This window comes from Porites lutea, chromosome 5, assembly GCF_958299795.1.
Source record: "Porites lutea chromosome 5, jaPorLute2.1, whole genome shotgun sequence".
Classification (NCBI taxonomy): Eukaryota; Metazoa; Cnidaria; class Anthozoa; order Scleractinia; family Poritidae; genus Porites; species Porites lutea.
This window is the reverse complement of record NC_133205.1, coordinates 3,769,067-3,796,700: the sequence shown is the minus strand read 5'-3', so window position 1 is coordinate 3,796,700 and position 27,634 is coordinate 3,769,067. Positions and strand designations below refer to the sequence as shown.

The window sequence follows — 27,634 nt, the reverse complement described above, 5'->3', positions numbered from 1 at the left end:
AGTCTAAAAACATACATTTAACTACAAGTAGGTAATAAGTAGGTACGTTAAAAGTCACTTTGCAGAGGTTTTGTTTATTTAAAACTGGAAAAAGAGGCGGTTTCCTTAGGTGACAGATCAAGCTTATTCCACTCATTTGCGGCAAAGTTTATATTGAACTTTGGTTGTTGCAAAATCGTTTGTCTCTCCGCCCGTCCTTCCCAGTCCTAATTCGCTCGGTCGTAATTTGATCTGGGCAGTTCGCCTTGGTACGAATTTTAATCACCATTTTTAGATCACCTTCATCGAGTTGTACGGAGTCTGTTGGACTCATTTCGCTGGCCGGAGAAGCTCAGTATTGGTTTTAATATTTGGAGTAGTCCTATTCGTTGTCACTAATTAAAGTTTTTAACATATAGTTTATTGTTTTTCTTTCTATTTTCAATTTATGCGATCTTTTAAATCGGTTTTAAGGTGCCGAATTTTGTGGACAGAACTGTTGCTGGAATTCAGATTAAAATAAAAACAAAAAATTGGTTAATTGTTCGGTAATATCAAAAGGTTGAGAATAATCATTGTAATGGTTAAAGTAAATGATCGGCAAAGTCAAAGGCGGTGTGGCTTTTGGTTAGTTGCGGTTAGTCCCAGGCCGGGGGGGAGGGGGTGGGGGGTTACTCCAATATCTCACGCCGATTTTCCGAGCCATAAAAATTTCCAAAAAGCGTTACATGATAAAACACGAAAAATAGAAACATTAGTACTATCTGGAGCAAGAACCTTTTTCGCGTCTGGTGGTCATTGTAACAACACTCGAGACACTCAAGAACATATTCTGTTACATGCTTTACGAACTATGTTACTTTAGTCGTGGAACTACCCGGCTGCGATGCGCAGGAACTATCACAAATCTTCAGATTGTTATGAATACCCAAAAATCCCTACTTAAATCAAGCTGCCCCAAAAAATACTTGCCAAAATTTTGCTACCACAAAAAATCCCGAAATCGAAAATTTCAAACTCAAAAAAATCCTTAAAATCCTTCGATCATCCCTGTCACTTGAAATCCGAAGTAACCCCCCCCCCCCCCCCCCCCCCACCCCCGGGCGGTTAGAGTCTGAGTGCTAAAGGAATTCAATCAATATTGACTTACTTTTCCATTTTATTAAAACAAGGCTTACCTTTTGACCTTTTACCTGTCTTATATGGTTGACAACTGCAAACTTAAGACTACCTGTATTAAATTCTTGCGTGAGATTGCGACGGTCAATAATTCCGGTTGCTTGGGCAGCTTATAGCTGTTTTTCATTGCTGTTGACAGCACTTCTTAGATAATTATAGTTCGTCGCTCGACTTTTTAGTGACAAAGACTTTCATGGATCATCATGAATCTTGTCTTCCTAAAAAACAAAACCACCGCAAATTCTTGGCCGAGGAGTTCATCACTTATTAAGGTCAGAATATATCATTTAATTGATAAACTAGTTCAATTAACACTAACCCGCGATGAGTTTATTGTAAACGTTGAGCCACTATCTCGGCTTCTTTATAAACTAAAAAGTAAACTGAACTAAAACAGGACAAAGAGAGGGTAGCGTGATTTGAAATGATAATGATCTTCAAAGGCTTTAACAAGGAAGGCCTCTTTGCAAGCATTAAAGACATGCAGATATAATTTGTAGAAAAGATGGGAAAATATTCAACAGTGTTTTAAGAAAGCCGAATTGAAAATAAAAGGTTTTTCAGCTGCAGCAAAAACATTAGTCTGCTACACAGCCGTTTTTATAACCTGAGATCAGGCTCTATTTTCGTTTCGCTTTGAAAATTACATTCCGTGTATGAGAATGTATGAGAACTGCTAAAATTAGACCTGGTCTCAGGTTACCGTTTTACATGCAATGGGGGACCCCGGTTTAGTGGGGTAGGTTTCTTTTGTTTTGTGTCCCACAGAGCGTGAAAACAAAAGAAACCAACCCGACTAGACCTGGGTCCCCCACTCCATGTAAACAGGGTCTTAGTGTCGGGGAGGAGCGTTTCGTGAAGACACTAAAAACGGCTGTGTAGCAGACTACAAAACCATCGCAACTCGATTAAATAAAGATCTATTGTTAACCAACAGGAAGAGGAAAAGGAAAAAGCGACAGGAAATGTGTTATTCTGGCTGGGATAAAAAAGACTTAGTGTCCTTTTGTTTTCAATGATAACAATATTAAACACTAAAAATGGGAACAGCGCGGATGACTTACAGCTGATTTCGAATGCAATTCGAAGGAGACAGACTTTTAACAAATTGCTGTTGCTGGAAATATCTGTACAGTTCATAAGTAGGTTTTATTCTTATGATAGACCGAAATCAATCATTTTCATCTTAATTCCTGAATGATATCCAAAATTTTTACCTAGAATCTCGCAATTAGCAAAAAGTACAGAGCGAGCTAAGTGATTACGGTTGTGTTAGATTTATATTGAGGATAAGTAATTATTTAACAAAGGTTTTTGACCGACTCCATATGTTTATTAAACCCTGTCATTGTACATGAAAATCTCTCCCTCATGTTCAAACTTAACACTGTCAAAAAGCATATGTATTGATCAAAACCAGAACACGGGAACGGCGAAGCACCGGAAACATCCCGAAACTTTAATGTTCTGTTGGCAGACCATTCGAGAAAATATTATTACCCAAAATATTCCTATCAACAAAAGTGAAATAGTTATCGTTCTCAGTTTTTTTTTTTCGATCTCCTCGTTACACTTTCCCTGCCCAGTTCCTTCAGATGATATGACTTTGTTTTTAGTGATCAAACCTACTCCAGTGACGTCATCAGCAAATGAAAAACCCAGGAAGTTTTAAAATCAAAATTCACAGACCAGCGTGTAAAAAAGACAATGGCAGGCAGGAAGGCAGGATGCTGTAGTGTTGTTCACTCTTCCTGTGTGACTCCTGGCTTTTCAAATAAAATTATACAAACGTTTATATGTGAAAATAGAAGGTAAATTAAACAAGGAAATTTAGTATTGATGTTTAAGAAATATTTGTGATTCACCAACGTGTAAAGAAAATGACGGCAAGGTGTGTTGTTCACTTTAATTTTCGTGCATGACTTCTGGCTTCCCAAATAAAATTATACAAATGGTGTAAATGGAAAATAGAGAATAAATAATGACGAATGTTGAATCAACGAAACTCAGTAGCAGTAAACGGCCTTTTTTGTCGCAAAAGCGGAAGGATGAATATTGCACTAGGTTTTTTTACATATATTTTTTAAAGGAACACTCTAATAAAGTTTTCAAGAATCTTCGATGTTGAATAAAAGGATCCGTTTAAGTCTTAAACGCGGGGCCGTTTCGATGATTAAAATGCAATGCTATTTTTGGTCTAATTTTCATTTGGCTCCGTTATAACCAGGGCCAATACAATGTTATCATTTAAGGCTGTATTGGACACACTGTGCGATGAGTCCCCGAGTGAGCTGGAATAGGCATTTGATGGGAGGGGGGGGGGGGGGGGGGGGTTGGGGATTGGGCTTAAATAGTACTCAAATGGCTCCGAGGCTAAAACAGACTTAAGCCAGGGTCGCTTAATTAGCACTTTGGGGATGAGTGAAACAGAACTTTTCGTAAATTTACAATGTTTTCAAGGCGAGTTGAAAGCTGACAAAAAAAAAATCCAGTATACCATAATAAGTAACAGAAATAAAATTTCCCATATGTCTTTAATTGCCTACAAACTTTGTATGAGCATTGTATAACTTCCCAATGGACTGAAATCCGACGTTACAGAACATTGGAAGCGAATACTAACACTTGTAATAACTAAACTCATCTTGGACAGGTCATTATTATTTCACAACTCAATATTCCTGGTAGATAACGTTTATTGGAAAAATTGGTAGTAGGTAAATTCGTCGGTGAGTGATAAGTTGTACCAGGCAAAGAGTTGAATTGGGGTGAAGCACCCGAGACAGTGATCAGGGCTAAGCACTGTTTTAAAAACGTTAACTTTCAAATAATATAATAAACAATATAATATACCATGTAGGTTCAAGTCTCTCATACTCTGGTTTGTAGGTACGCAACGCCACGGGGGCTATGATCCTTGACATGCAAGAACATGCAGAAGCGTCAAGTTCCGTACTTACCGGTGGGCGGAACCAAACTATTTCTACACTATTTTTTCATGCAAGTTGTATCACAGTCAATAGAGGGATGGATGTTTTTGTGGACCTGACGGTGCACATCCTATCTTGCTGACCAATAAAAACGCCCCATTAATTTATTCCACAACAATTTGTAAACAAAATACAAAGGATTGTGCCTCGTCAGGGAGCTCCCAACATATAATGCACCACTTAACCCGGCCGTTGTTTTCATCTTTGAGTAATGCATTCTCATTATCAAACTGTGGTTGTATGCCGAAAGAAAATTTGTGTTTTCTCGTCAATTGACATGGCTGTTTTGTCGTGTGGTTACAAAACAAAGAATACTAGAGTTTTCTAAAAGCAGAGAAACACTCAAAACAGCGGTTTTGTGGAATCAGTGTTCTGTTTTATTTTCTCCTACGCGTTTCGTGTGACTAACGCTCACTTCATTAGGGAGTTTTATGACAATTCCGCTACAAATTGATTGAACAACGTCGTAGGCTAGGTTTGAAACAGTCTACTGACGGATAATCTTTTGGTTGATCTTGCTTGTTTATTACTTACTTATGTTACCATGGAAGGAAGGTAAAAGATGATTAATTTAAGATGCAAAACTTTTTTGCTTCACCTTCATTTAATGGCATCTTAATAAACAAACTTGCTGTTGACGTACCGACCCTTCAAATAAAAGAATCGTGATTATTCATTGTGTTAAAGAGTTGATCATCACAAGCGCCCTGCGGGCTGGTCAATAAAAGGACTATTGTTAAGAAAGCTCAATTCATTTTAAACATGCAAATAAGATTTCACAGGCTGTTTTCTGAAAGCACGCGAGAGACATTTTGAAATGATAAATGCTATCTTCACTGCTGCGCCATAAAAAATCAAAAATCCATATATAATATTCGATAAATAAAGTCAAGAACTCAAACGGTTGAAAGAAGATAAATACACAGACAGTCTTGCCAATATTCAAGTCTGCGCTGTTTCGTGAATTGATTGAAACTTGACTGCGTCACTTCAAACCAGCAATAATTAATCTAAAAATGTAAGTGCTTTGTGTATAATCAGAAGTGCAGCTAGCTCCTCATACTAGTCCTAACCTGGCCTCCATAAGAAAAAAATTTAAAAATTTAATACAAATATAACGTAACGGCTGAGGAAAGAGAATGCATACCAAACACTACCGATAGGGCTTGGTTCGTTAGGCTAGGAGAATGCCTGCGTAGGAGGGAAACTCGCAAAAAAATGGAAAGGATCAATGTGACATTGTCTGCCCCGTAATATGAAGTCACAACTATATGGAAAACTGAATAAGACTTTTATGCATGCAAAAAGAAAAAGAAAGATCTACTTCAATTATTGTCGAGTCAGTCAATCATATTAAAAATTCATATCTATTTTTTGTCCTATATTTGACGTCTACAAATCAATTGTAAAGCTAAGTTGTGGCATTTCGCCTGAAGGATAATTGTTTGTTTGCATTTTAGCAAACACTCAATATTTGAGTTTTGAGTGCAGAACCTTATCTTTCGAATTTAACGGCAACACTTTGTGCTTTGTGCTTTGAGATTTCTCGAGGCAAGCGAACGGAAACTTTATATGTTTTCTAAGTTATTGATTAGCGAAAGGAAACTAAAGTTTTCTAAGTTATTGCTTATAAAACTTAGGCTTAACACTCCAAAAACACTTCACGAGCTAATCGTGCCATTCAGTTTAAAGACTTTAGATTGTTTTTATATCAAAAGCCACCGTTGAGCAGACCTCGAATATACTGTCTGTAAATGGTCGAGACGATCTCATATTTGATCTAAACCAAACTTTCGACTGATCTTTCGATAGATCCGACCACTGATATATACTTGTCGGAGAATGTGCCAATTACCTCGCTTAGTTGCGGCATTACTCTGGCTTACACGCATCGGCGGTTGTTTTGTTACGAATGAAAAACAGTTCTTTTGATTAGCAATTGTTACCGCAAATTGTTCAATACTAGAGCAAATACTTGGACGTCCCCGTACGGATAGTCTTTCCAGAGCGATCGCTTTATCTGCCCAGTCAAGGTAGAAACATGTATACGTTTTCACATAGCTTGTAAGGGGAATAGTTTACCTTTTGGCTTAAATCTTTTTCCGAAATTGCATTGTTGTTTGTGGAATGAGCAAAAGATAAAGTGATGAATATTTAGATGCACCATCGAAATCAGGTTATTTCTTGAAAGCCCTGTTTGCAAAACTCGCGAAGGACAAGGTGGCTAGTGTAGGCGCAGGAGATTACAGTTAGTTAGTAACTAAGCATATCAAGGGTCTGTCTTGATATGTCTTATGACTCCAGCCTAAAAGTCAGCTTTTTTTGCAGTGTCATCTGTTTATGACTGGTGCAAGGATGAATTGGATGCGTTTCGTCTTGTCAATGGCTCTTGTGGCAGCATGGAACTTTCAAGGTATGACAAACTTGTTTTATAAAACTTTTTCTTTGTAATTGATAGCTTTCGTTAAGTACAGTATTTGCCGAATGGTGGTGGTGGCAATGGTCAGTCAAATAGGTAAATAATAGATAAAACAATTAATCGAAATGTAATTGCAACGTGCAATCGTGGAGGTCGAAAAATGTTTATGCGCGGAAATAGTGAAGATAAAAATTTTTAAAAAAAGGGTAAAGATTCAAGTTTCATTTTTTTCCTTCGTCGTTGCGAATCATTCTAGAACAATCCGTTACGCGAAAGGGCTTGCCCTCAAATCGACTGTCAGTTTTTTTTATTATTTCAGTCATGGCCGGTAGTCATTCGAAGTCATAATGTACCGGCTAGGTTTATTAATTTGCATAATGACCTTTCAGAACAGAAAAGACATGCAAACCTAATTTTTCAATTCTTTTAGGAAAGATGACATGTTTTAGAAAGGGGTGCTTAAGTTTGTTTTCTTCCTTTTCTTCTTTCTTTTATTATTTCAACACTAACTTGATAGATCCATAGCCAGGCTAGGAAGCCTAAGAGCGCTAGCTTTTACACTGTAAATATTTTCTTTTGTCACGTTTGGCCTGACCCTCTGGGAGTAGAAACCCTGGCTTGGGTAACTGAAAAGAAAAGAAGCTATCTTTTTAACTCATTTTTTTCACTGTTTTTTGGAGGTCGAAGGCTCCTTTTGAGTGAGGTTTCACTCTGCTTCGGCTGGATCGCCCCGCAAGACTAACAAAAATAAAGCTGTATAAAATGCAAAGCGTTTTTGTCGATGACGTCGGCCGAAAAAAAAAAACACAAAGTCTCCATTGTCGATTTTACAGTATTAATAATAACTGCGTAGAATTTAACTTTAATCTGGGAACTACCAAACATTGAAAACACTCACGCAAATCAAATCTTTTAAGACAAAAAGAGGAATACAAACCCTTTTAGGAACGTAAGTTTGTTCTAACAATTAAAACTTGACTTGTTGTGATTTTTGTCAACAAATCGGACTTTTCGTTGAATTCACGCAACATTAGAGCTGATATTTACCAACTGAATGTTTCGCTCAAATGACGATTTATATTTTTCTTGCCAATTCACGTGGTCGTGTTATGCCTTGAGTTGAAAGTCACGTTGTGCATCTCTTACGTAAGAACATGCCGGTAGTTTGAGCTTAGGGACGACCATTAGGGAGCTTAAGCAACAATGACGGCGACGTCAATGAGAACGGCAATAACGCAATAGTAAATCTATATTGCGTTATTGGCAAAACAACAACTTTGCACGTGCATCACGCTTTTTTTGTATGTTCATTTCTTTGCCGTCGTTGCACGACTACAACGTGAACGTGCTTAATTTCACGTTTTGTTGAGGACGGAAACACGAGACAACAACTTTCCTTCTCTTTTCCTGAACTTTGATGCAGTCCTTTAGAATTCAACTCCAAAAACATTTGTCAACATTTGACGAATTAAACGAGATGGAATAAGCGCGGTAAAGTTTGAAGCAGCGCAAATTCACTTATTAAGTGAGGTCTTCCTAGCCGTCGCCGTTGCCGTCGTCGCTGCTAAAGCTCCTTATTATTTTCCTGGAGATTGGAGGGGAGATGAAGAATTTTCTTCTGTAAACATTTTTTTTCTAATTTTCTAATGTATGCGCCTCTGCAATCATTTTGTTTCATCTTCTTGCAAACAATTTTTTCCCGAGTTTTTTTCTTTGGTGCTAACAATTATTATAAGCTTACTAAGCTATTTTTTTTTTCGAAAAACAATCAACAGTGCTATAGCCACTTATTTGGTAAATTAGCCTGTTCAAGGCACTCACATAGTAGGGGTGAGGCGTAAGTAAAAGGCACGTGGAAATATGAGCGCGTCATCTGGGAAAATAGACCAATGTTGTACCCAATTCAAATCTCCCGGGGTTAAGATTCTTTGTGTTCTGTATTTGCATTATAATGTGGCATTCACATTTAAATGTATGGAAATTCCTGAAACAAAAAGATTTATTCCCAGAGGGTTTGAATTGGGTACAACATTGAGTTAGCCGAATAGGTCTATGGGCCAGGTGGCGGTCTTACTATCCCCAGTTTCCTCCCGTTAATTTTCGTTATCTCGGAGCCTGCGAAAACAGCCGTTTCTCCTCTTTTTTCGCCGCCGAGGACGTTTCGTGAGGAATAACGTCTGCGACTCAGCGACAGATGTTCCATACTGATGACGTAAAATCTGTTCGGAATCCGGTCAGAAGAGCTGATTGATCGACAGTGTAGTTACATTGTTTCAGCTATTGTTTACGAATGACAGACAAAAGACAAAAGGCCACGAAGGTCAAATGTAAACGCGATGAATCTCGAAAAAAAAACAGTCAAAATTGGTGGAATATATTATTTCCTAGAAGAAGCACTTGAGTTTTGCTGGAGCTTGTTCGCAGATGAACTCAACACGTTCGTAAAAATCGACCTGGAGAAACGGAAAATTGAACAAATTTGGATGTGAGACCCCATGACTAACGGATATGTTATATAAACGTTGATTTACGTCATCAGTATGGAATTTCTGTCCCTAAGTCGCAGACGTTCCTCCGCGCGAAACGTCCCCAGCGGCTGATAGCGAGGAGAAATGGCTGTTTTCGCAGGCTAAGAACAGGTTATTTGTCCTTATTATATAGACACGAGTGTTTTACTGGAAAATATACCACTCATAAAATTCATAAAAACTACATCCGGGACCCGAGTGGTTTATTTTCCATAATCTCACACGTGAGTTTATCGATGACGTAATTTTGGTAATTTTCCTCTATTATTTTATCGATGTCATTTTGTCTATATAATAAAAAGAACATAACACGGCGGCTTGAAGATATGAATTTTATTTTCGAGTGGCAAAACAATATTTTACGAACGAGCGCAGCGAGTGAGTAAAATATTGTTTTTGCCACGAGAAAATAAAATTCATATCTTCGCGACACCGTGTAATATCCTCTATATATATGCTTCTAGTAACTTATAGATGTGCTTTCTTTCTTTTTGATGCCGTCTTTTTATGGCAAAATGTTGAATTTTGTTTTACAACGCTTAAGGTGGGAAAAACGAAAATGAAATTTGACTACCATTTTCCCATAGGACACTGAAAATCGGCTGCCACTAGATCGCGCGCATGGTGCCGATGAACCTTCCTACCTGATTGATTGATTCACAAAAATTATCATAAATTAAGACTAATGCATGATATTAAGTACTTCAGTTTTGACATGTAACTGTTTTTCTGGCATCGCTTGTTCTTATTATTTTCTTCGTATAAAATTATCCCGTATTGTCTCGAAAAATACCTTAACTTGCAGTAATCTTGACCCCTGAAAGACACTTCAAGCTAGCAGCGGGAGACGGCAAACATTGATCTAATCCTATTCTATATAGAAAGTGCTCCTTATCTTTTGCTTATGGAAAACACTGACACTATCGATAACAGCTCATTATCTGTTACTTTCAAAGAGAATACAAGGAACGAGAAGGTTTGATCTTGTTTCTTGCAGAGTCCAACGCAGCCGTAGACATCATCTTTGCTAAAGAAAGCAGCATCAAATTCATCGATATTCACAACGTCTCAGCGCAAGGTGTATTGGTGTCTGGCCTGTCTCAAGCAAGGTCCTTAGCCTTGTACATACGGCATGGTTGGATGTTTTGGAGCGAATATGGCAGTCCTTCAAGTATTAGCAGATTTCACCTAAGTGAAGGGTCAATCAAGGAAAAGATCTTGGATGATTTGGGTGAAGTTGACGGCATCGCCGTTGAATGGGAAACAGGTCTAATCTACTGGACAGATTACATGTACGAGACAATTGAGGTTGCAAAGATTGATGGAACTTACAGAAAGACGTTAATCTGGCAGAATATGGCTAACCCCAGGGCAATTGTCGTGGATTCCAGGACGGGGTGAGTTTACCTTCTTGGAATTGCCGATGAGGACTAAGCGTCCTTTAGATGAGGAAACTAAAAACAAATTTAGAGCAACAGTCAGTCCAAAGTAACGTGTTATCACACAGAGCCAGGAGCCGACAGAGTCTAAGGGTAAATTGCCCCCCGGGGGGGGTGGGGCTCTTCCTAGGAGGCTAATGGGTATGTGCAGCTGGATGGGGTCGCATTTTCACGAATGAATTGACTATTATGAGGTTGCATTTTTCAGTTTTAAAGGAGTTAGTAAAGCGGGGTCGCAAATTTTCATTCAGGTATCAATAGGAATTTAAAAGATTTACACCACATTAAGTTTAACAAATGTGTCAGTTCATTTCAGGGTGACCAAGTTAAAAGGCTCTATAAGGTAGATTCATAAACAGAAAGTGACTAAGATGGGATTGTGAAAATTACTTTTTTTTCCCATGTGACCAAGATGGGGTCTAATAATATGGCCACTGAATCAGACCATATAATGGGGTAGGGGTTCTGAGAGGCCAGCAGCACATACCCAGCATAAATTAACCCAAGTTACCCTCCCCCGGAGGGTAAATTGCACCTGAAAGGTATTTGCATTGCTGGTTTTGAAGTATACCACCGTTGCAATAAGTCAAGAAAATGACAGCCAATGTTTAGCAAAAAATAAGCTTACCCAGTAGTTTTCTACCGAAGTCACTCCCTCTTCCCTTTATCTATAAGAGCTTCCCTACATGCTACATCTTAAGCTTAAAACGTGCCTTCTAGTTGACTTGATTTTTTTTTCTCAATTTTGTGTTGCATCTTTTCAGTTACATGTATTGGTCAGAGAGAGGATGGGATTTTCCAAGAATCGAGCGCGCAACTTTGGCTGGGACGGAGAGAAGAATTTTGTTCGATGGATATCAGTCTTTTTATCCACAACTTCTGATCAATTCCCTGGTCATAGACTTCAATTCCAATCTGCTGTATTGGGCTGATGCTAATAATGACGTAATTGAACACATGAACCTTGACGGCTCGGACAGAAACACTGTCACAATGTTTACAAGCCTTAACCTGTATTCCTTCAGTCTGGCGTTACATGAAGATATGTTATATGCAAGTGATCTTCGTAGTCGTAGCATAGAGAGGGTGAACCTCACTACAGGCCAGCATTATAGAAACATGGGGTGGCTGGGCTCTGAAAGGACTTATGGGATCGCTTTAAATGATTCTTCAAGGGAACCTCAAGGTACTTTTTAATCAGACTATGGTCTTTTTGTTCAAAAAGATCTTTGAAGAGAAAAATACAGAGCGTAAGTCTTGTGATGTTGCTCATTATTGTCGCGATGAAGGCTTCTCTTCCCTAAAATCTCGGTTAGCTTCGTTTCTTAAAACTTGTTTATTTTGTAATGGCCCGGCAGCCTTTCTACTGAAAGCCTCACGTTAAAGTCCTTACCCTTTACCAAACATGACAGAGTGGCTTAGACTGCTGGGATTCAACTTGCTAGCACCAAACCTGGTCAAAATCCCTTTCCAGTTGAGTAACTGTTGTTCTCAGTAGCAACGAAGACGTGTCTTATCGGTGCTTGTAATAGGCCATTTGTACGCTGACGTCATTTTATTGTGAAATTTAGTGCTTTTGTAATTCAAACATCGCTGGGATTACCAATTGAAATATGAAATGGATTCTGGTACTAGAAGTAAGATGACTCCATCGTGCAAATGGCCTTTTTGTCTGAGTTGATTGGCCGCTAGTCACTTAGAAATACGATCTAAATTTGTCGGGTAAAGGTTTTTCTCTATTTCTGTTTGTGGGCCGCCATATAAACCAATTGTGTTAGCTAAGTTACGTTATCGGGTTGTTTAAGGCTACTGATGTCATAATTCCTTTCACGTTGCCACTTGTATTTCTTTCCTTTAGGAATGACCAACTGCGCATCTAATACCGAATGCAGTCACCTATGTCTGCTTACGCCAGATGGTGGAATGTGCGCATGCTCAAACGGTTATGAACTGTTACCAGACAACAAAACTTGCAATGGTAAGGGAACATTATTTTATACGTGTTTTTGGCAATGAGTCATTCTTTTCAATTAACTGCTTTTGCTTTAACGAAGAGGATTTTAATTCCGTTCAAAATTTGGCATTGGAATGAAACTTTCGACATGCCACAAATACTATGTAACTTGTAAAGAAATGTTATTAACTACATGGAAGGTAGGCAGATTACTGCGCAGAACATTTTAGAAAAACAAAATATACGGGAACAAATGTTCTCCATGCAGACTGATTTATATATTTCCACGGTACAAAGAGTCGACAACATTACACAGTGCGTTCAAGTGCTTATTGCCCACGGAAATCTATGTTATAGGCATTTTTAATCGATTTACAATGGGATGATAGCCTTTTTGTATATCTTTCAGCTTCTGCACCAACAACAAGACGTCCCATTGAAGGTATGTTCAAGGCTCAGACAGGTCGTCTGAACAGTAACCACTGCCCGGTTAGCTCTATTGGATAAGGGGTGATCTGCCAAGGAATGACGGTGGTAGAGACTCCAGCCGCACCAACATTCAGGGTCGTTAAAGAACTGTGGAAAAAGTGTTGTCTTTGTAATGGCATCTGCAAACTGTTAGAATTTCTAGTCCTCTCGGATGAGGACAATAGAGGATGTTAGCATCAACAACGAGTGCGAGTACGAGAACGACTTCAAGCCGTACTCGTACTCGAAGTCGTTTTCTCAGCTTTCTATGTTAGCGATGACACCGAGTTCGAGTTTATAGAACTGTGTAGGAAATATCGCGTTCGGTTGCTTTTCCTCGACTTCAAAAGCAGTATTTTACATAAAACATAATATAAGGAATGTTCAAGATGATAAAGAGAGGCTAGAAACGAAAAGAAACTGCATTAAACGATCGGAATTTACCTTTGAAAACCAGCTCTTCCCAGTCGTTCTACCCACTTCGAGTTTTTGGTGACAACTCGTCGTAGTGCAACTTGATAGGACGACTTGAAAACGTGGAGATGGGCAGAACGGATGCGCAGTACGCAAAATCGCTGATCCCGTTCTAGAACTCGTACTCGTTGTCCAAGCTAACATCCTCTAATATTCCGTACGCCCCAGTTCTGTGGTACGTTAGAAAGTGGTTGTCAGGGGATAAATTAAAGTCCCCTGTGTGGTGGTCTCCCTCAAATTCACAGTTTCATTAGGGGGTATCTCTACTCGTTACTTTTTTACCTTGTTTTTTAACTGTACCATAAGTATTCTGGCAAAAGTCCCAATAAACCGTGCTGCAAATTATCCCTGTAAAGCCCTGAGAGGAGTGAATAATAACGTGTTTAAACTTTACAATTTACAACGGTGGCTGACAAAGACTCTTTCAGAAATCGGTAGATAAGGCTGCCTGCTCTCTTCAGCAGTCTTTATTCATTTATTTTGTTTCAGCGTTTTCCTAAAACGAGCCCGTGCGATATCTTACACTGATCTGTGCCATAGCTGCTTTTCATAATCGGCGTTTCATTAAACATCCATCCTCTTTTTAACTCATATACGTAACACACTTCATATCCTGATACAGTCCTTTTGTGTGTATAAAATTCATTGAGACTCATTTCTGCCTGGTTGTATCTTTTCATTTCTGCCCGAAAAGGTATCGAAATTCGTCTAGTGAAGGGAAATCTGGAGTCCTTTTTGGAAGGGCGAGTTGAAGTCAGGCTTTCCGGAAGTAACGAGTGGGGAACAGTTTGCAATGATCATTTTGACCTTCGAGACGCAGAAGTTGTGTGTCGAATGCTTAATCACAGCCGAGCAGTAAGAATCTTTTCGCCTGCCAATGTATACGGAGTCGTTAATGATAATGTGAGTATATGGCTAGACAACTTAAAATGTCGTGGAGATGAGAATTCCTTGATGGAGTGTAGGCACCGAGGATGGGGTATAAACAACTGTGGACATTTCGAGGATGTTGGCGTTACATGCACGAATGATTCTGTTGTTCCAACCGGTATGTTGATGTCAATCAATAAATCAATCAATAATTTTTCAGTGTCCTGGCGACACGCATGACAATACTAATGAATTAAAATCAAGAAAAAAAGTTATAACTTAAGCAAAGCCCTTCACTAACCCGCTTATTAATAAACAGTAGAGATCCTAGTGCTAAAAATATCGTTTTAGGGCCCAAAATAAGCTAGCAACCCTAAGATATAAAATAACCACATTTGCAGCTGGCCTTTCTTGATAACCCTTTTTTGCCTGTTTAGCTTTTTTGCTCATTTTTCTGTTACTTGACGCAGAACATAGCGGGAGCTTGCACTGTTAACTAGTGCTGTTTGGGAGAAGCTTGTTCTAATTACTTTCGCAATAATTAAACAGTTTTAAGACGTGCCCCATCTCCTTTTATCAGTTGGAATTAAGCCTTAACTGTCCATACGAAAGTAAACTGGTCAAGGACATGTTCGTAGGTATCTCAGATTGACTTCTGTGGAATAAGATTTCGTGAAGGTAGAAGAAGGCAGTGCTAATAGATTCCGTGAATAACCAGGTTACGTATTAATAATAGTTTGATGCTGGAGTACCGTTCGCTACTTATCCTACTTCTTCGGTGCCGCTAAATGGTTTCATTTTTCTCTCTGTTTCAGTTCCCTCTCCAACTATGGGGCCACCAGCGAGTAAGTATTTTATCATTGGGCTTTCAAATACTCCTAGAATTAGTCCATTGTAATAACTACCAAGTAGCTATTTTGGAGCCCCTATAAAGAAAATACGGTAAGAAATAATAATAATAATATTAATATTAATAATAATAATAATAATAATAATAATAATAATAATAATAATAGTAATAATAAAGCCAAAGTGCGCTCTGATTTCATGTAACATGTTCCAGTACTGAATCTTTAACCACTTAACAAAAAGTTCGGTGTTCATTGTATTTTCCAATGAAAGATGCTTCAAATGAAACGAGGTGGTTTCGATAATGTTGGCTGTTTAGTGTAACCGCTATCGTTATGTTATTTTAGTTATTCCACCACACTTATGTACGTTACTTTGCATCTATCAAAACTTAGATATCAGTGTCCGGTTGCGAGGTGGCACCAGAGATTACAATGGAAGAGTGGAGGTATTATACAATGGCACGTGGGGCACAATCTGTGACAACAACTTTGACATTCAGGACGCTAATGTGGTTTGCAAGATGCTAGGTTACAAGGGAGCCTGGTCAACAGAATGCTGTGGATTTTATGGCTTAGGCTCTGGTTTGCAGATATGGATGGACAATGTTGATTGCTCTGGGAATGAATCCTCATTAGCGCAGTGTGCTCACGGAGGCTGGGGAGGCCACACAGACGTCTGCAGTCATGTCAATGATGTCGGAGTGTATTGTATACCTAATCCAGTTGTAACTCCAGGTAAGTTAAATTTGTGAAGTGGACAACGTAGAAGACACTATTTGAGTTCCTTTGGTTGTCTGATTCAAATTCTAAGGTAGCCCAGTCATAGGGAAAATATGTTAATCAGTATAACACTCTCATTTTGAAGTTACGTATTGCACAGGTGGATTTTAGGGACTTCACGATTCAACGACGCTACGGCAACGAGAACGTCTAAAAAACCAATAGGTTTAATAAGCAAAACAACAAATTTGCACTGCGTCACGCTTTTTGTACATTTCTTCGCCGTTTACGACATGAAAATACGACATGAAAATGCCTAATTTCGTGTTTTATGGAGAACGTAAACAAGCAGCAACGAAATTTTATTTTGCTTTCTGAACTTGAATATGGTCCCTTGGAATTCAAATTCAGTAGGGTTCGCGTACGTTTGACAAAGTAATTATTAGGAATAATCGCGATAAAGACTGAAAGAACGCAAGTGATGTTCTCGTTGCTGTGGCGTCGTTGGATCTTAAAGTCCCTAATAGGGACTTTCAGCTTAATGCGTAACACATGAGCACGGGCAGAGTTTTTCGGCCAAACGCAGTCTCCACCGTTCCGCTTCATCTACCATGGCTACTTGCGTAAAGGAGGTCATAACACAATCAGTTTAGTGTGGTAGATTTACCACAATAATTTGTGCCAAAGAATCACAAATTATTGGTCGAAAAGAGTTATTGAGACTCAAAATCACCAACTTGGAAATCTGCTTGTCTAACTACAAAAACAGCTTTCTTGTTTACCAAGTAGGTGCGATAGTGTTGTTCTCCCAGGATCTTGGCAAAGGCAAATACTCCTTTGTATATCTGCGTGCTTCTGCTATTTTTTTGTACTAGATCAGACAATTCGCTTGGTGGATGGAACAAGTCCCAATGAAGGCAGAGTAGAGATTTTCCAAAAGACGGAACATGCCGGCGAACAAATAGGTGAATGGGGCACAATCTGCGATGATCAGTGGGACCTAAAGGACGCAGCAGTGATCTGTCGCATGTTGAATTACACTGGTGCTCTTGCTGCCCCGCTTTCCGGCGCCTACGGAGAAGGTTCTGGGGCCATTTGGCTGGATAGTGTAAATTGTATGGGAAATGAAACTAGCATTGAAAATTGCCCACACGGTGGACTGGGAAATCATGACTGTTCGCATTTCGAAGATGCAGGTGTTATTTGCCAAGTAAACGAAAGCCACGTGCCAGCTTACGGTGAGCAATGATATTGGTATTAAGCCAAGCAAGCCCAATCAGAATACTCTCATTTCATGTGCCTTGCTAAATAATATACCACTAAGTCACAATGAAGTACATTAACTCTCCAAACTTTAAAAAATGGTACCTTTCATATTTCAATGCTGTTATTAATAATGTGATAGTTTGAATCAATTTCCATTGTTAGACAAAATTGTATCTTTTTGTGCGATTCAATTTTATCTCGCAAGTAATGTTCAGATTACTTGACATAGTGGTATCTACTTTATCATTACACCGCTTAATTGGATACTTAAACTGATTAGTTAGTCTCTGAAGCTAACAGTGTCACGGATCTTATTTTATGGCCTTTTTGTTACGACAGTGCGTAACTTCATAAGATTTTTGCAGATTATCCTCAGTTACGTTTACAGGGGAAATGTCCTTTTCTCAGCTTCATGTTCCTTTTTTGGCTCCTAGTTTGCGAGAGGAACCTCAAGTTTCTAACTGTGCTCTTTCATCCGGTGGACTTATCTTTGCAATTGCACTTTTCCTTGTTTTTATTGACAGAAAGCAAGAAGAGCCTACTTATTGCGGAATTCAAGAGGAGTGTTTTGTATCACGTCGACATGGAAACAGACCCTAACAGAGCTGTCCCACTCCCGATTGACAAAATCCTTGGCCTCACTGCTGTTGGGTTTGATCCCATTGATCAGAAGATATATTATGGTGAACTTGGGAGGTCTATAATACGACGGTCCTATTTAAATGGAACAGCAGATGAGACGATTATCAATGGTGTCTACTTCGCTAATCGAATAGCGATTGACTACATCAACCGTAACATCTATTATACGGACACTAGTAGAAATAAGATAGATGTTGCGGCCTTAAGTGGGTTGCATCGTACAACTTTACTTTTCACAACTGCACCGGAGGGTATAGCGTTGGATCTGAAAAACGGGTACGTCATTTTCCACTGAGTGAGTTTGTTGCCTTAAAAATGGGGTGATTACAACCGGCACCCTCCCCTTTTTTTCGTTCTGTTACAATATTTTTGAAATATAAAGACTTCAATTCTGGGAGGTGAAACAGCATTAAAAATGGATGACCAAATAACCAACCGACTAGCAAAGAAAAGCCTGGGGGTTGCGGTTAAAAAACAACTCCCAGTCTTCTCTTTATGATCATGACATGAATGGCTCCGAGTTAGAAACTAAAAACAAACGTAAGTTCTTTTCATTTCATAAACAATACCCTTCGTTGCAATCAGTGACAAATCTAAGGAAAGTACCCGTGAACGCGGGCCTTGTTTTTGTAATGAAAACTGAGGCCCAAAGAACAAAAAGTATTTATCAGAGCATACTCTCTCCAGTATCACTGGTCACTGGGTTTTCACGGTTGCATCGGGCCACCCCTCCTATTGAAAACCCACGGTCTGGATCGGCATTTGGCGATGATATACATAACAAAAATTCTGAAATGTTTGGGCTCACTGCTTTACCGTAACATGTTACAAAAATCCTTCTTTTTCATTTGAAATAAATATTTATCCTTTTCTTAACACTTCAGACATGTTTATTGGTCAAGTAACGGATTGCCACCAAAAATAGAACGAGCTGACATGGATGGAAAAAATCGGCGTGTTATTCTGGAATTGTCGATCTATTCGACCCCAAGTGGCCTGATTGTGCATCACATGTCCAACAATCAAAGTCGGCTCTATTACACTGACAGGTTTGGTCAGGAAGTCTATTATATAGACTTAAACAGTACCCAGAGCAGCTCGTTTATAGCCAATGAGCTGATCGATCCGGTTGGCCTAACCATACAAGACAACAACCTGTATATCTCAGACGCAGGTAGTGGTATCGCATGGGACGGTGGAGTGTATAGCACTTTGCTTGGAGGAACAGGAAATGTTTCCAAAGTTATTGACTTGCTGAATACTCCATGGGAAATAGACTCCTACGACTTGGACAATATTTACACACCAGGTAGGCATTTCTTTAAAAAGGCAATTACCAGTGGGTCTTCCTCTTTTAAAGGTGCTGTGTCACGCTATTTGCTATCTTTGTGAAAGCTAAAACGTGTCTTCGCATCAATCGAATTCCAAAAATAATGGTTCGGCTTTGTGTTCTAAGATTATATTTAGACATTGAAACTGTTTCCTGTCGTCTGTTGCAACGGATGGCAAGAAGGGGCATGGATTAAAACTTGGGCCAGCGTCTTCAAGTTTTAATACTATGCCTACAAAAGTCACCAAAAAATGTATTTGGTTAGTGATGTCTGATAACATCTGTTTGATATCTTTTTGATAACTCCAAAGGAGCTTTTCGTGTGTGGGTAAAGTATTAAATTATAATGACCTAGCTTCAGCTCTGGATTGTTCAAAAACAGTGATGTCCTCGTGACAAAGCCCCTTTCATCGGAGTTCATACGCATGCTCATTTCACTTGTAGACAGCCCTCCGCAATGCCCTCTCAGAAAACTGAATTAGTATTTACAGTCTCAGAAGTTAAAATTCTCGCTTTCTCCTCCTGAGAAAGCCTTCTTGGAATGCCCCAAGGAACTGCGCTCAAGCAATTCAATTAGATTAGTGGTCCCTACCGAAAACGGCACTTTCCAAGATAATGCGTCGAAACTATTTAATAATTTACCAGAAACTATTAGAAACTGTAAAGATTACAGAACTTTTTTAAGACTTTCAAGGAATTTATAAGTAACAGAGTACAGAGTGATTAGTTAGTTTTACTGTAATTAGACTCTGTTAATCCTGCTTCTACTTTTAATTGTATATCGCATAATTTGTATATAACTCAATTTGATTTATTTTGTAATTGTAATTGATGTCATTTAACAGGGAAGAACCACCCAGTGGATCTGATAATAAACCATTATTATTATTATTATTATTACCATTATTAGTATGATTATGATGATTATTATTATTATTTGCCTAGCAACCATTTTGGCCTGTATTCTATAGCTAAGAGAATGAAAAATATTACCAACTACAGTGTTGTGGCTGAAATATCTTCCAAGAAAACAAAGTGTAAAACCATGTATCTGGCACAACTCATGAGTCTCAGTTATGTTACTTCAGGTGGTATAGCCATACGTTTTAACATTGAGTAAATAGAGGACCTACAATTTTAGCTAGAATGTGCCGCTTTGTTGAATTGATGGATAGACCAGTTTGCGTAGGTGTCTTATTTTAAGATTTGTTCTATTACAGTTCTTCGTTAAACCATTCTTTTATCATTTTGGATGTATATATATTGAAAGTCGCCATTTGTTTCTTTCTGTTATTATTTTATAGAGTCTCCAGGATGCACAGACAAATGCAGTCATCTCTGTTTGAACTCACCGTCTGGAGCTCATTGCGCCTGCCCAGTCGACATGTATCTTACAAATGAGACTTCTTGTAAGTGATCCCCATGCAAGACAGTTAAATCAATTCCTAGAAACCTCATATAAATGACACTAATTAAAGCCATGAAAAGACAGTAAGGCAAAAGTAGAAAATCTATTTTCATTGGAGCCAGATGGCATGTGGGATTGTCATAGTGAGGTGCTGGCATTTTTTCGGCCTATCTATGACCAACTGATAACGTCTTCCCCAAAAAAGGATGAGGAGCGAAAACAAAACGAGTTTCGTGCCAGGAAGAAAGGACGAAATTAGAGGGCTCAAAGAGCCTCGTGGCAGCAGAATAAAAAGTTCAGAAGTTCCCATCTGTGGGCCTTTGAGAACCTTTCCGAGATGGAAAAAAGGACGAAGTAGGATCAAACAGCCACAACACCAGACAAAACTCTTTAAATGATAAATTGCGGCTAGAAATGGTTTAACGATAAACTTTTTCACGACTTAAGGTGATGTTACACGGGACGATTCGTAACGACGATGTTTAGCGCAAAACAGGGTTGCAACATTGTTTTAAATGGTTGTAACACCGGCTGTTCCAACATTGCAACGCTGTGGTGCGCTAGCCACTCTCTTTACGTTAACGACTAAAAGGTTTGGCTGTTTTAAGGCTAAGTTATGCTCGCCTAAAAAAAGGTAGTAATTCAAATAATTAATACTTTTAATACATCTACTTCACCTGCCAACGCCCCACCTGCAAATCAGCTTTTGTTCTGTGTGGCAGTTAAGTAGTCAAATACATTTGTTGATTGATTGATTGATTCCTTGATCTTGTCAGGTGCCTACCATCCCTTAATCCTGCATACCGAGTGCTACTTTAGTGAGATTTACAAGGCTCCTTTGGGTGGAGGTTACTTGTTCAATGTAGCAAACACTCTGCCTCTAAAGCACGCATCCTGCCCCTCAGCTGTTGCATCGAACGAGGCCGACAAAAAAGTTTATTGGACAGACCTGACATTCAAACACATTGTCCGAGCGAACTTGGACGGAACGGACGAGGAGATCATTGTTGAAAATGTCGAATATTCCCTGGGACTGGCCGTGGACAGTTACAGTGGAAATATTTATTTTACCGATAAAGGAAATAAAACAGTTCAGGTTGCTAAACTTGATGGTTCCAACAGGAAAGTTTTGATTGATACCAGTCCGCATGAGCCGGTTGGTCTGGCAATTGATTCAAGCCGAGGGTATGATCGTTTCACAAAGTTGCTTTTTCTAGTTCTTTAATAAACAGCTATAATTATTGTCAGAGATCTTGATTTCACGGGGTCATTTTTAATCATTCTCAAGGAGCTAAAATTATAGCTGTAAAAATGCGCCAAGAAACAGATAAATAAGATTAGAGTGAAATTATATATAAAACACATGAATTTGGTTGAAAAACTCGTGCTAACGTTATTCTTCATTTCATTTTAGTTATTTGTATTACTCCACTTGGGGAGATCCTCCGATGATCGTTAGAGCAGAAATGGATGGAAGCCACGTTACTCCTTTAGTAACGTTCTCTCCCTGGTCAACTCAGGGTCCCAGCGCACTGGCGATAGATGTGGACGACAACCTTTTGTTCTGGGTATCAGATAGAGATCCAAGCCTACAATACATTGACCTGCGATATCCAAATAGTGAAATAGTATACCATATCGCCTTCAGTAATTATCTACATAGCCCAATGGGACTCGCCCTCGATGCGCATTATTTTTACTGGACAGACGGTTTGCTTGGGAATGTCATACGAGCCAGCAGGAGTTCAGATCAGACAGTAGATGAACTTATCCCATTCCAATATACACCAAGAGGAGTCGATATTTACAATCCGAAAGATATCCAAGGTATAAAAAGGGTGGAAAGCTGATCTGATGAAATTTTCAAAAGAAGTGACCAAGTTGTCGTCTTAAAATGATTTGTTTCTATTTCGGCTTGAAGGACCCCAACAACGAGCTGGCTTGGATATTTTCTCTATAGCCCCGCCTTCAACTACAATTGTTCTACCTCCTGCCTGCTGGGGTTATTAATGATGTTCTTTCTTAAAACTTCGTCTTTTTGTTTAATTCTCTTTGTATCGGTTAGCTCAAGTTACCCTTTTTTTTCTGTCGACGAAACTAGCTCTTAGCTAAGAATAAATTTGATGTGCTATCTTATGATTCTCCGCGGCAGGATTTGCTCAGTCGGTAGAACGTTTGACTGGAGAGTGGGAGGTCGGGGGTTCGATTTCCGGGGACGGACCAATACTCTGGGTCTTAAAATAACTGAGAAATGAATGTGTGGCCAAACAGTTAGACCTTCCTGTGGCTCGGATAGTGACCACACAAAATGACGGTCCTCAATTAGCACTTTCGTACTAAATACTTTTACACTCAAATAAAGTGCATTATTTATTCATTTTTACTGATTACAATATTCCTTCCTTCCAGCTCCACATCCTTGTGTGGATATCTGCAGTCATCTCTGTCTCCCAAAACCTGGAGGTTACAAGTGCGCATGCCCTGTCGATGACCCATCAGTATGCAACGAGACTACCAACGTTACTAGTACGTTTATCAGTTAATTGTCTATTATACTTCAAAATTAGCAGCAGCAGCAGCAGTGGTGGTGGTCGATTAGAGGTAGTAGCGATATTTTTCTTCCTACTTGATCTCCATCTGTTAGATCATTCAGCGACCTAAACAGGATAGAAAGCGTATCACCAAATCATGGAGTTGGTGTTGTTGGTGGTGGTGGTTGTGGTTGTGTTTGTGGTGGTGTCCTTTGTCACGAGCCCGCTGTAATTGGCCACAGCTGTTGCGGTGTACCTACCAACGTTCTTTCTGTTTGTCTGTTTGTTTGTTTGTTTTTGGCGAAGCTAATAAAATAAAAAAATAAAAATAGAATATTTCCATATTTCAGCTTAAAATAAATATGTTGTTGTATTTGGTTTTCTGTAATATCCAGTGGCGGCGAACTGAAATGGAAAACCTTGACGCATTTCCTACGTTATCATTCAAAAATGACCTAATTTATCACTGTTGGCATTTCACTGAAACATTTTGTTGCCGGCTGAAAGTTTTTCTTTATTCTCAGATGCATATGGGTGTAGCGAAGACCCAAGTCTCTACGTTTCTGAACGACACAGCATTAAATGCATTGATATAAAGACGTACAATCATTCTCATGTCGAAGTGAAGACTCTTAAAACTGGACTGGCTGATGCAGGAGCAATTGACATCGATCACCGGGAGCGAATGATCTTCTGGAGTGACCATCAACAATGGACTATAAATCGAATGAGTTTAGTAACTGGTGAAAGTGAGGTAATCGTCAGCATCAGCATCATTTATTAGCCTTGATATTAAAATGAATTTTATAGAATACAGTAGGTTGTTAGCCGAGGAGACCTCAAGAAACCACCAGGCCCCAGTTTTTCAATAGGTGGATAGCGTTATCCACTGGATAAATCACTATCCAGTAGATAACGCAATTGGTTTCCCCAATACTTATCCGCTGGATAGAGATTTATCCAGTGGATCACGCTATTCTGCTTTTGAACAAACGGGGCCTGGCTTATAGGGGTATAGGGAGCGTAAGCAGAGGGTGTGGGGCCTTTTCCCTTTTAATATGCCTTGACGCTACCGAATCTGTATCGCCAAATTTCTTAACTCTTTTTGGGACGATTTGCCCCAGACTTATGAGTAAAAAGTACTGCGCCACAATCTTATAGAGATGACAGAAGTTTGGTACGAGGGACTGCCGTGAGAAAGGAGCGGCATCGTTAGATCAGGACCCCCCCGTCCCAGACGTCCCTTTCCTGAACATGGATTCTTTATGTACAAACATTAACCACAAAGGACTGCAAAGGACCGCAAACGAATATGCCGAAGAACGTAGGATCTATAAAGACCTGATCAGCAAAAATGAAAAGTAGACATATTAAATTCTGCAAGCAGATTACTGCACTGTTAACTCTGCAAGACATCAACACGACACCGAAAGAACTCAAAACAGAGCGGGATTGTAGCCATAGACAATAGTTCTTTATAGTTCTTTATAATAAGGTACCGCAAAATGGTGGGTAAATAATCCGTACCTGTTTGACTTTTCTCACTTCCTTGCTTTACCAAAAGGTCATCATAAGAGACAACCTAGGACAAGTTGACGGATTGGCTGTTGAATGGGAAAGTGGTTTGATTTACTGGACAGATTACATCTTTGAGAGAATTGAAGTGGCTAGGATTGACGGACTTTACAGAAGGACGCTTTTTTACACTAATCTGTACAACCCAAGAGGAATTGCTGTGGATCCTAAGTCAGGGTAACATAATTATTTAATCTCACAGTTTAATAATGGTGCTCCACGAAAGTGGTGCGCAGTCGCCTGGATAACTGAACCGTAATCATTGTAGCGTTTTTACGTGAATTGCTTAATAAGACGAAATAATAATGATCAAACCCCTTTCACGGAAGGATGAAACCAGTTTTAAAGGATCCACATCAAGCTACAGCCATAACCGAGTAACCTTGTCAAGAGGACTCATTCTGCCACGTTTTGCTTCGTGTAAGGGAATCCAGGACAGTGTTTGATTCCGGATTCCACACCATGGATTCCGGATTCCGGATTCCAGATACTGGATTTCGGATTCTTTATCAATGGAACTTGGATTCTGGACTCCAATCGTTAGTGTGATTCTGGATTGCTTGAGCTGTATTCCGGATTCCAAATCCTAGGGTTCCGTATTCCAAGACAATTTTCCGGATTCCGGATTCCAGATTCCCTTACATGGGGTGCCACGTGCCTGTCACATGCACCCTGCATGTCCTCTGTCAACCTGACAAGCAGCCTGGAATCAACGCCATCGATTTTCTCGATAATAGAACAAGCGGATTTTTTCGGTTAAAATCTCGCGTTTTTCCACCTTTATAAAGATAGAGGCGCCAGTCAATTTTCTGTTAATCATGAGCCGTAGCAACCGTTATGGAAGCTACACGAGAATCCTTGCAGATCCTTACTATTTTTCAATTTCCAGGTACATGTTTTGGACAGACTGGGGATTGTTTTATCCTAAAATTGAACGAGCAGATTTATCCGGTGAAAATCGACGGATAGTGGTCGACCTTGCATTTTGGTATTTCGTGTTAAACCAGTTGGCTCCTATGAGTGTGGTTATTGATTATGAAGCTGAACGAATTTATTGGATGGATGCATACGACAATTACATCGAATCCACAGACTATGACGGCGGTAATTGGAGAACTGTGCACTATGTCTCTCAGAACATATTCCCAGCGGACTTGGCTCTGTATGGTGACAATTTATATTGGGTTGACTGGAACAGTCAAAGTGTTCAGTGGCTTAACAAGTCACGGCCTCTGCTCATGCGCAACTTTGGACACCTCTCTGACTTCTATCTTACGGGCGCTGTGGTTTCTGACCAGTCAAGACAGCCTGTCGGTAAAAAATACGTTTTTTTTGTTTTTCTCGTTTGTTCATGTTGTTATTTCGGTGCCCCAAAGAGGATAAATGTACGGTAAAATCGACGACAAACAAGATGCACCTTGTCTAGCAACACTGGTGCAAAACGAGTTGAATAGCGATATTGCTAGTTTTACCATCTATATCAAATCTGTCTTGCAAAAAATCAGGTTTTTAACTGGCTTAACGCTCAACATCGCTTTTTAACTCGTTTTTGCGGAAGTGTTGAGAAACAAGTAGCACGTTTTTGTTGTCCGTTTTACCGAAGCTTTACGTGACCTCCTCAAGGCCCGGTTGCTCAATGGATGGATAACACTGTCCACTGGATAAACGTCTATCCAGTAGAGAACACAATTGGTTTTCCTACTTTTCCTCTGCATAGTGTTTTATCCGGTGGATAGCTCTTTGAACAACCGGGGCAGGAAGTATTGTTATTGTATTGTAACTGTCAACATGGAACGTAACAAGTCACGTGCTTGAAAACCAGGAATTCACCTTTCCCACATTGCCCATAATACACTTTCTTTAAACTCGCAAATTTTGCATAACTGTCTTGAAAAGTCTCTCGAAACGACTGTTATACCCAGGCGAAATTGGGAAAAATAGCTATGCAAAATTCGGGTAAGGGTGGCAGGGGTGGGGGGGTTTGGGGGGGCGGGAAAAGAGTGTACTATAGCCAATGTGAATATGTTATTTTTCCCTTCCGCTATAAGAAAAGAAGACCGCACAAATATTAATTGACTCTGAACGAAACCTCACACAGATATGTTTCCTAACTACTCTTCAACAGTTTCACCTTATTTTTACGAGCCTGCAACATTTTGTCTCTTAACTGAAATCAAATCAAAGCAGATTGAAAACATATGGAGACAGAGCTTTCTCTATTGCAGGACCTAAATTGTGGAACGATTTACCTCTAGAGATTAGGAAATGTGCTTCAGTGGCAACTCTTAAGCAATCCCTTAAAACTTTTTTATTTAAGTTAGCATATAGGTTATGAGATTCCTTTTGTTTTAAGATGTTTTTGATTTATATAGTAGATAACTTAGGCTATATTTGAATTATATTGTATATTGTAGATATTTTATAATTTAGATTTTTTATATATTCTTTTTTGTAATTAGGTAGCGCTTTGGACAATTATTGGACTTTAGCGCTATATAAATAAAATTATTATTATTATTATTATTATTATTAAATATACACCACATTTTGCTCCCGGACGCTATAGAATAATAAAAAAGCGGAAAAGCTGAATAATGCATTTAGTCATACTATTATAATTAAGTGATCATTATTGCTTTCGTTTTCTTGAAGCTTCCTCGATGCACAGACCACCGTGTCGCATAAACAATGGCGGGTGCAGTCATCTTTGCTTGCTGGCCCCTTCTGGAAGACACAAGTGCGCATGTCCTAATGGAATTGAATTAGAAAGAGATGGGATGACTTGCAAGAGTAACGGTAAGAGGACTGTATCGAAACGTGTAACACAAAGTAAAAAGTAATACGAATTAAAAAGTATCGTGATATTTTAAAAAGTTGACAAATATCTCCATATCAAAACTTTGTTAAAACACATGGTTCCAGTTTTTGATTATCAGTGACATAAAAAAGTTACTGTAGTAGAAAAACGTTTTCTCAAGAAACAGATTTCTTTGCGCTTCGCACTCGCTGTT

At 39.2% G+C, this 27,634-nt stretch overlaps 1 protein-coding gene across 1 annotated transcript in view; it reads left to right on the top strand.

The window, feature by feature from the left end:
- LOC140938770 (uncharacterized) overlaps positions 1-27,634 on the top strand; it is a 64,121-nt gene that overhangs the window by 1,150 nt on the left and 35,337 nt on the right. The window contains exons 2-20 of the mRNA XM_073388299.1: positions 6,477-6,561; positions 10,093-10,492; positions 11,299-11,720; positions 12,393-12,512; positions 12,898-12,930; positions 14,125-14,478; positions 15,116-15,145; positions 15,545-15,886; positions 16,747-17,109; positions 17,662-18,055; positions 18,664-19,088; positions 20,414-20,518; positions 21,294-21,702; positions 21,932-22,344; positions 22,927-23,043; positions 23,573-23,802; positions 24,613-24,800; positions 25,513-25,937; positions 27,276-27,419. Coding sequence (XP_073244400.1) covers positions 6,477-6,561; positions 10,093-10,492; positions 11,299-11,720; positions 12,393-12,512; positions 12,898-12,930; positions 14,125-14,478; positions 15,116-15,145; positions 15,545-15,886; positions 16,747-17,109; positions 17,662-18,055; positions 18,664-19,088; positions 20,414-20,518; positions 21,294-21,702; positions 21,932-22,344; positions 22,927-23,043; positions 23,573-23,802; positions 24,613-24,800; positions 25,513-25,937; positions 27,276-27,419 — 4,999 coding nt within the window. The remainder of the gene's footprint in view (positions 1-6,476; positions 6,562-10,092; positions 10,493-11,298; positions 11,721-12,392; positions 12,513-12,897; positions 12,931-14,124; positions 14,479-15,115; positions 15,146-15,544; positions 15,887-16,746; positions 17,110-17,661; positions 18,056-18,663; positions 19,089-20,413; positions 20,519-21,293; positions 21,703-21,931; positions 22,345-22,926; positions 23,044-23,572; positions 23,803-24,612; positions 24,801-25,512; positions 25,938-27,275; positions 27,420-27,634) is intronic.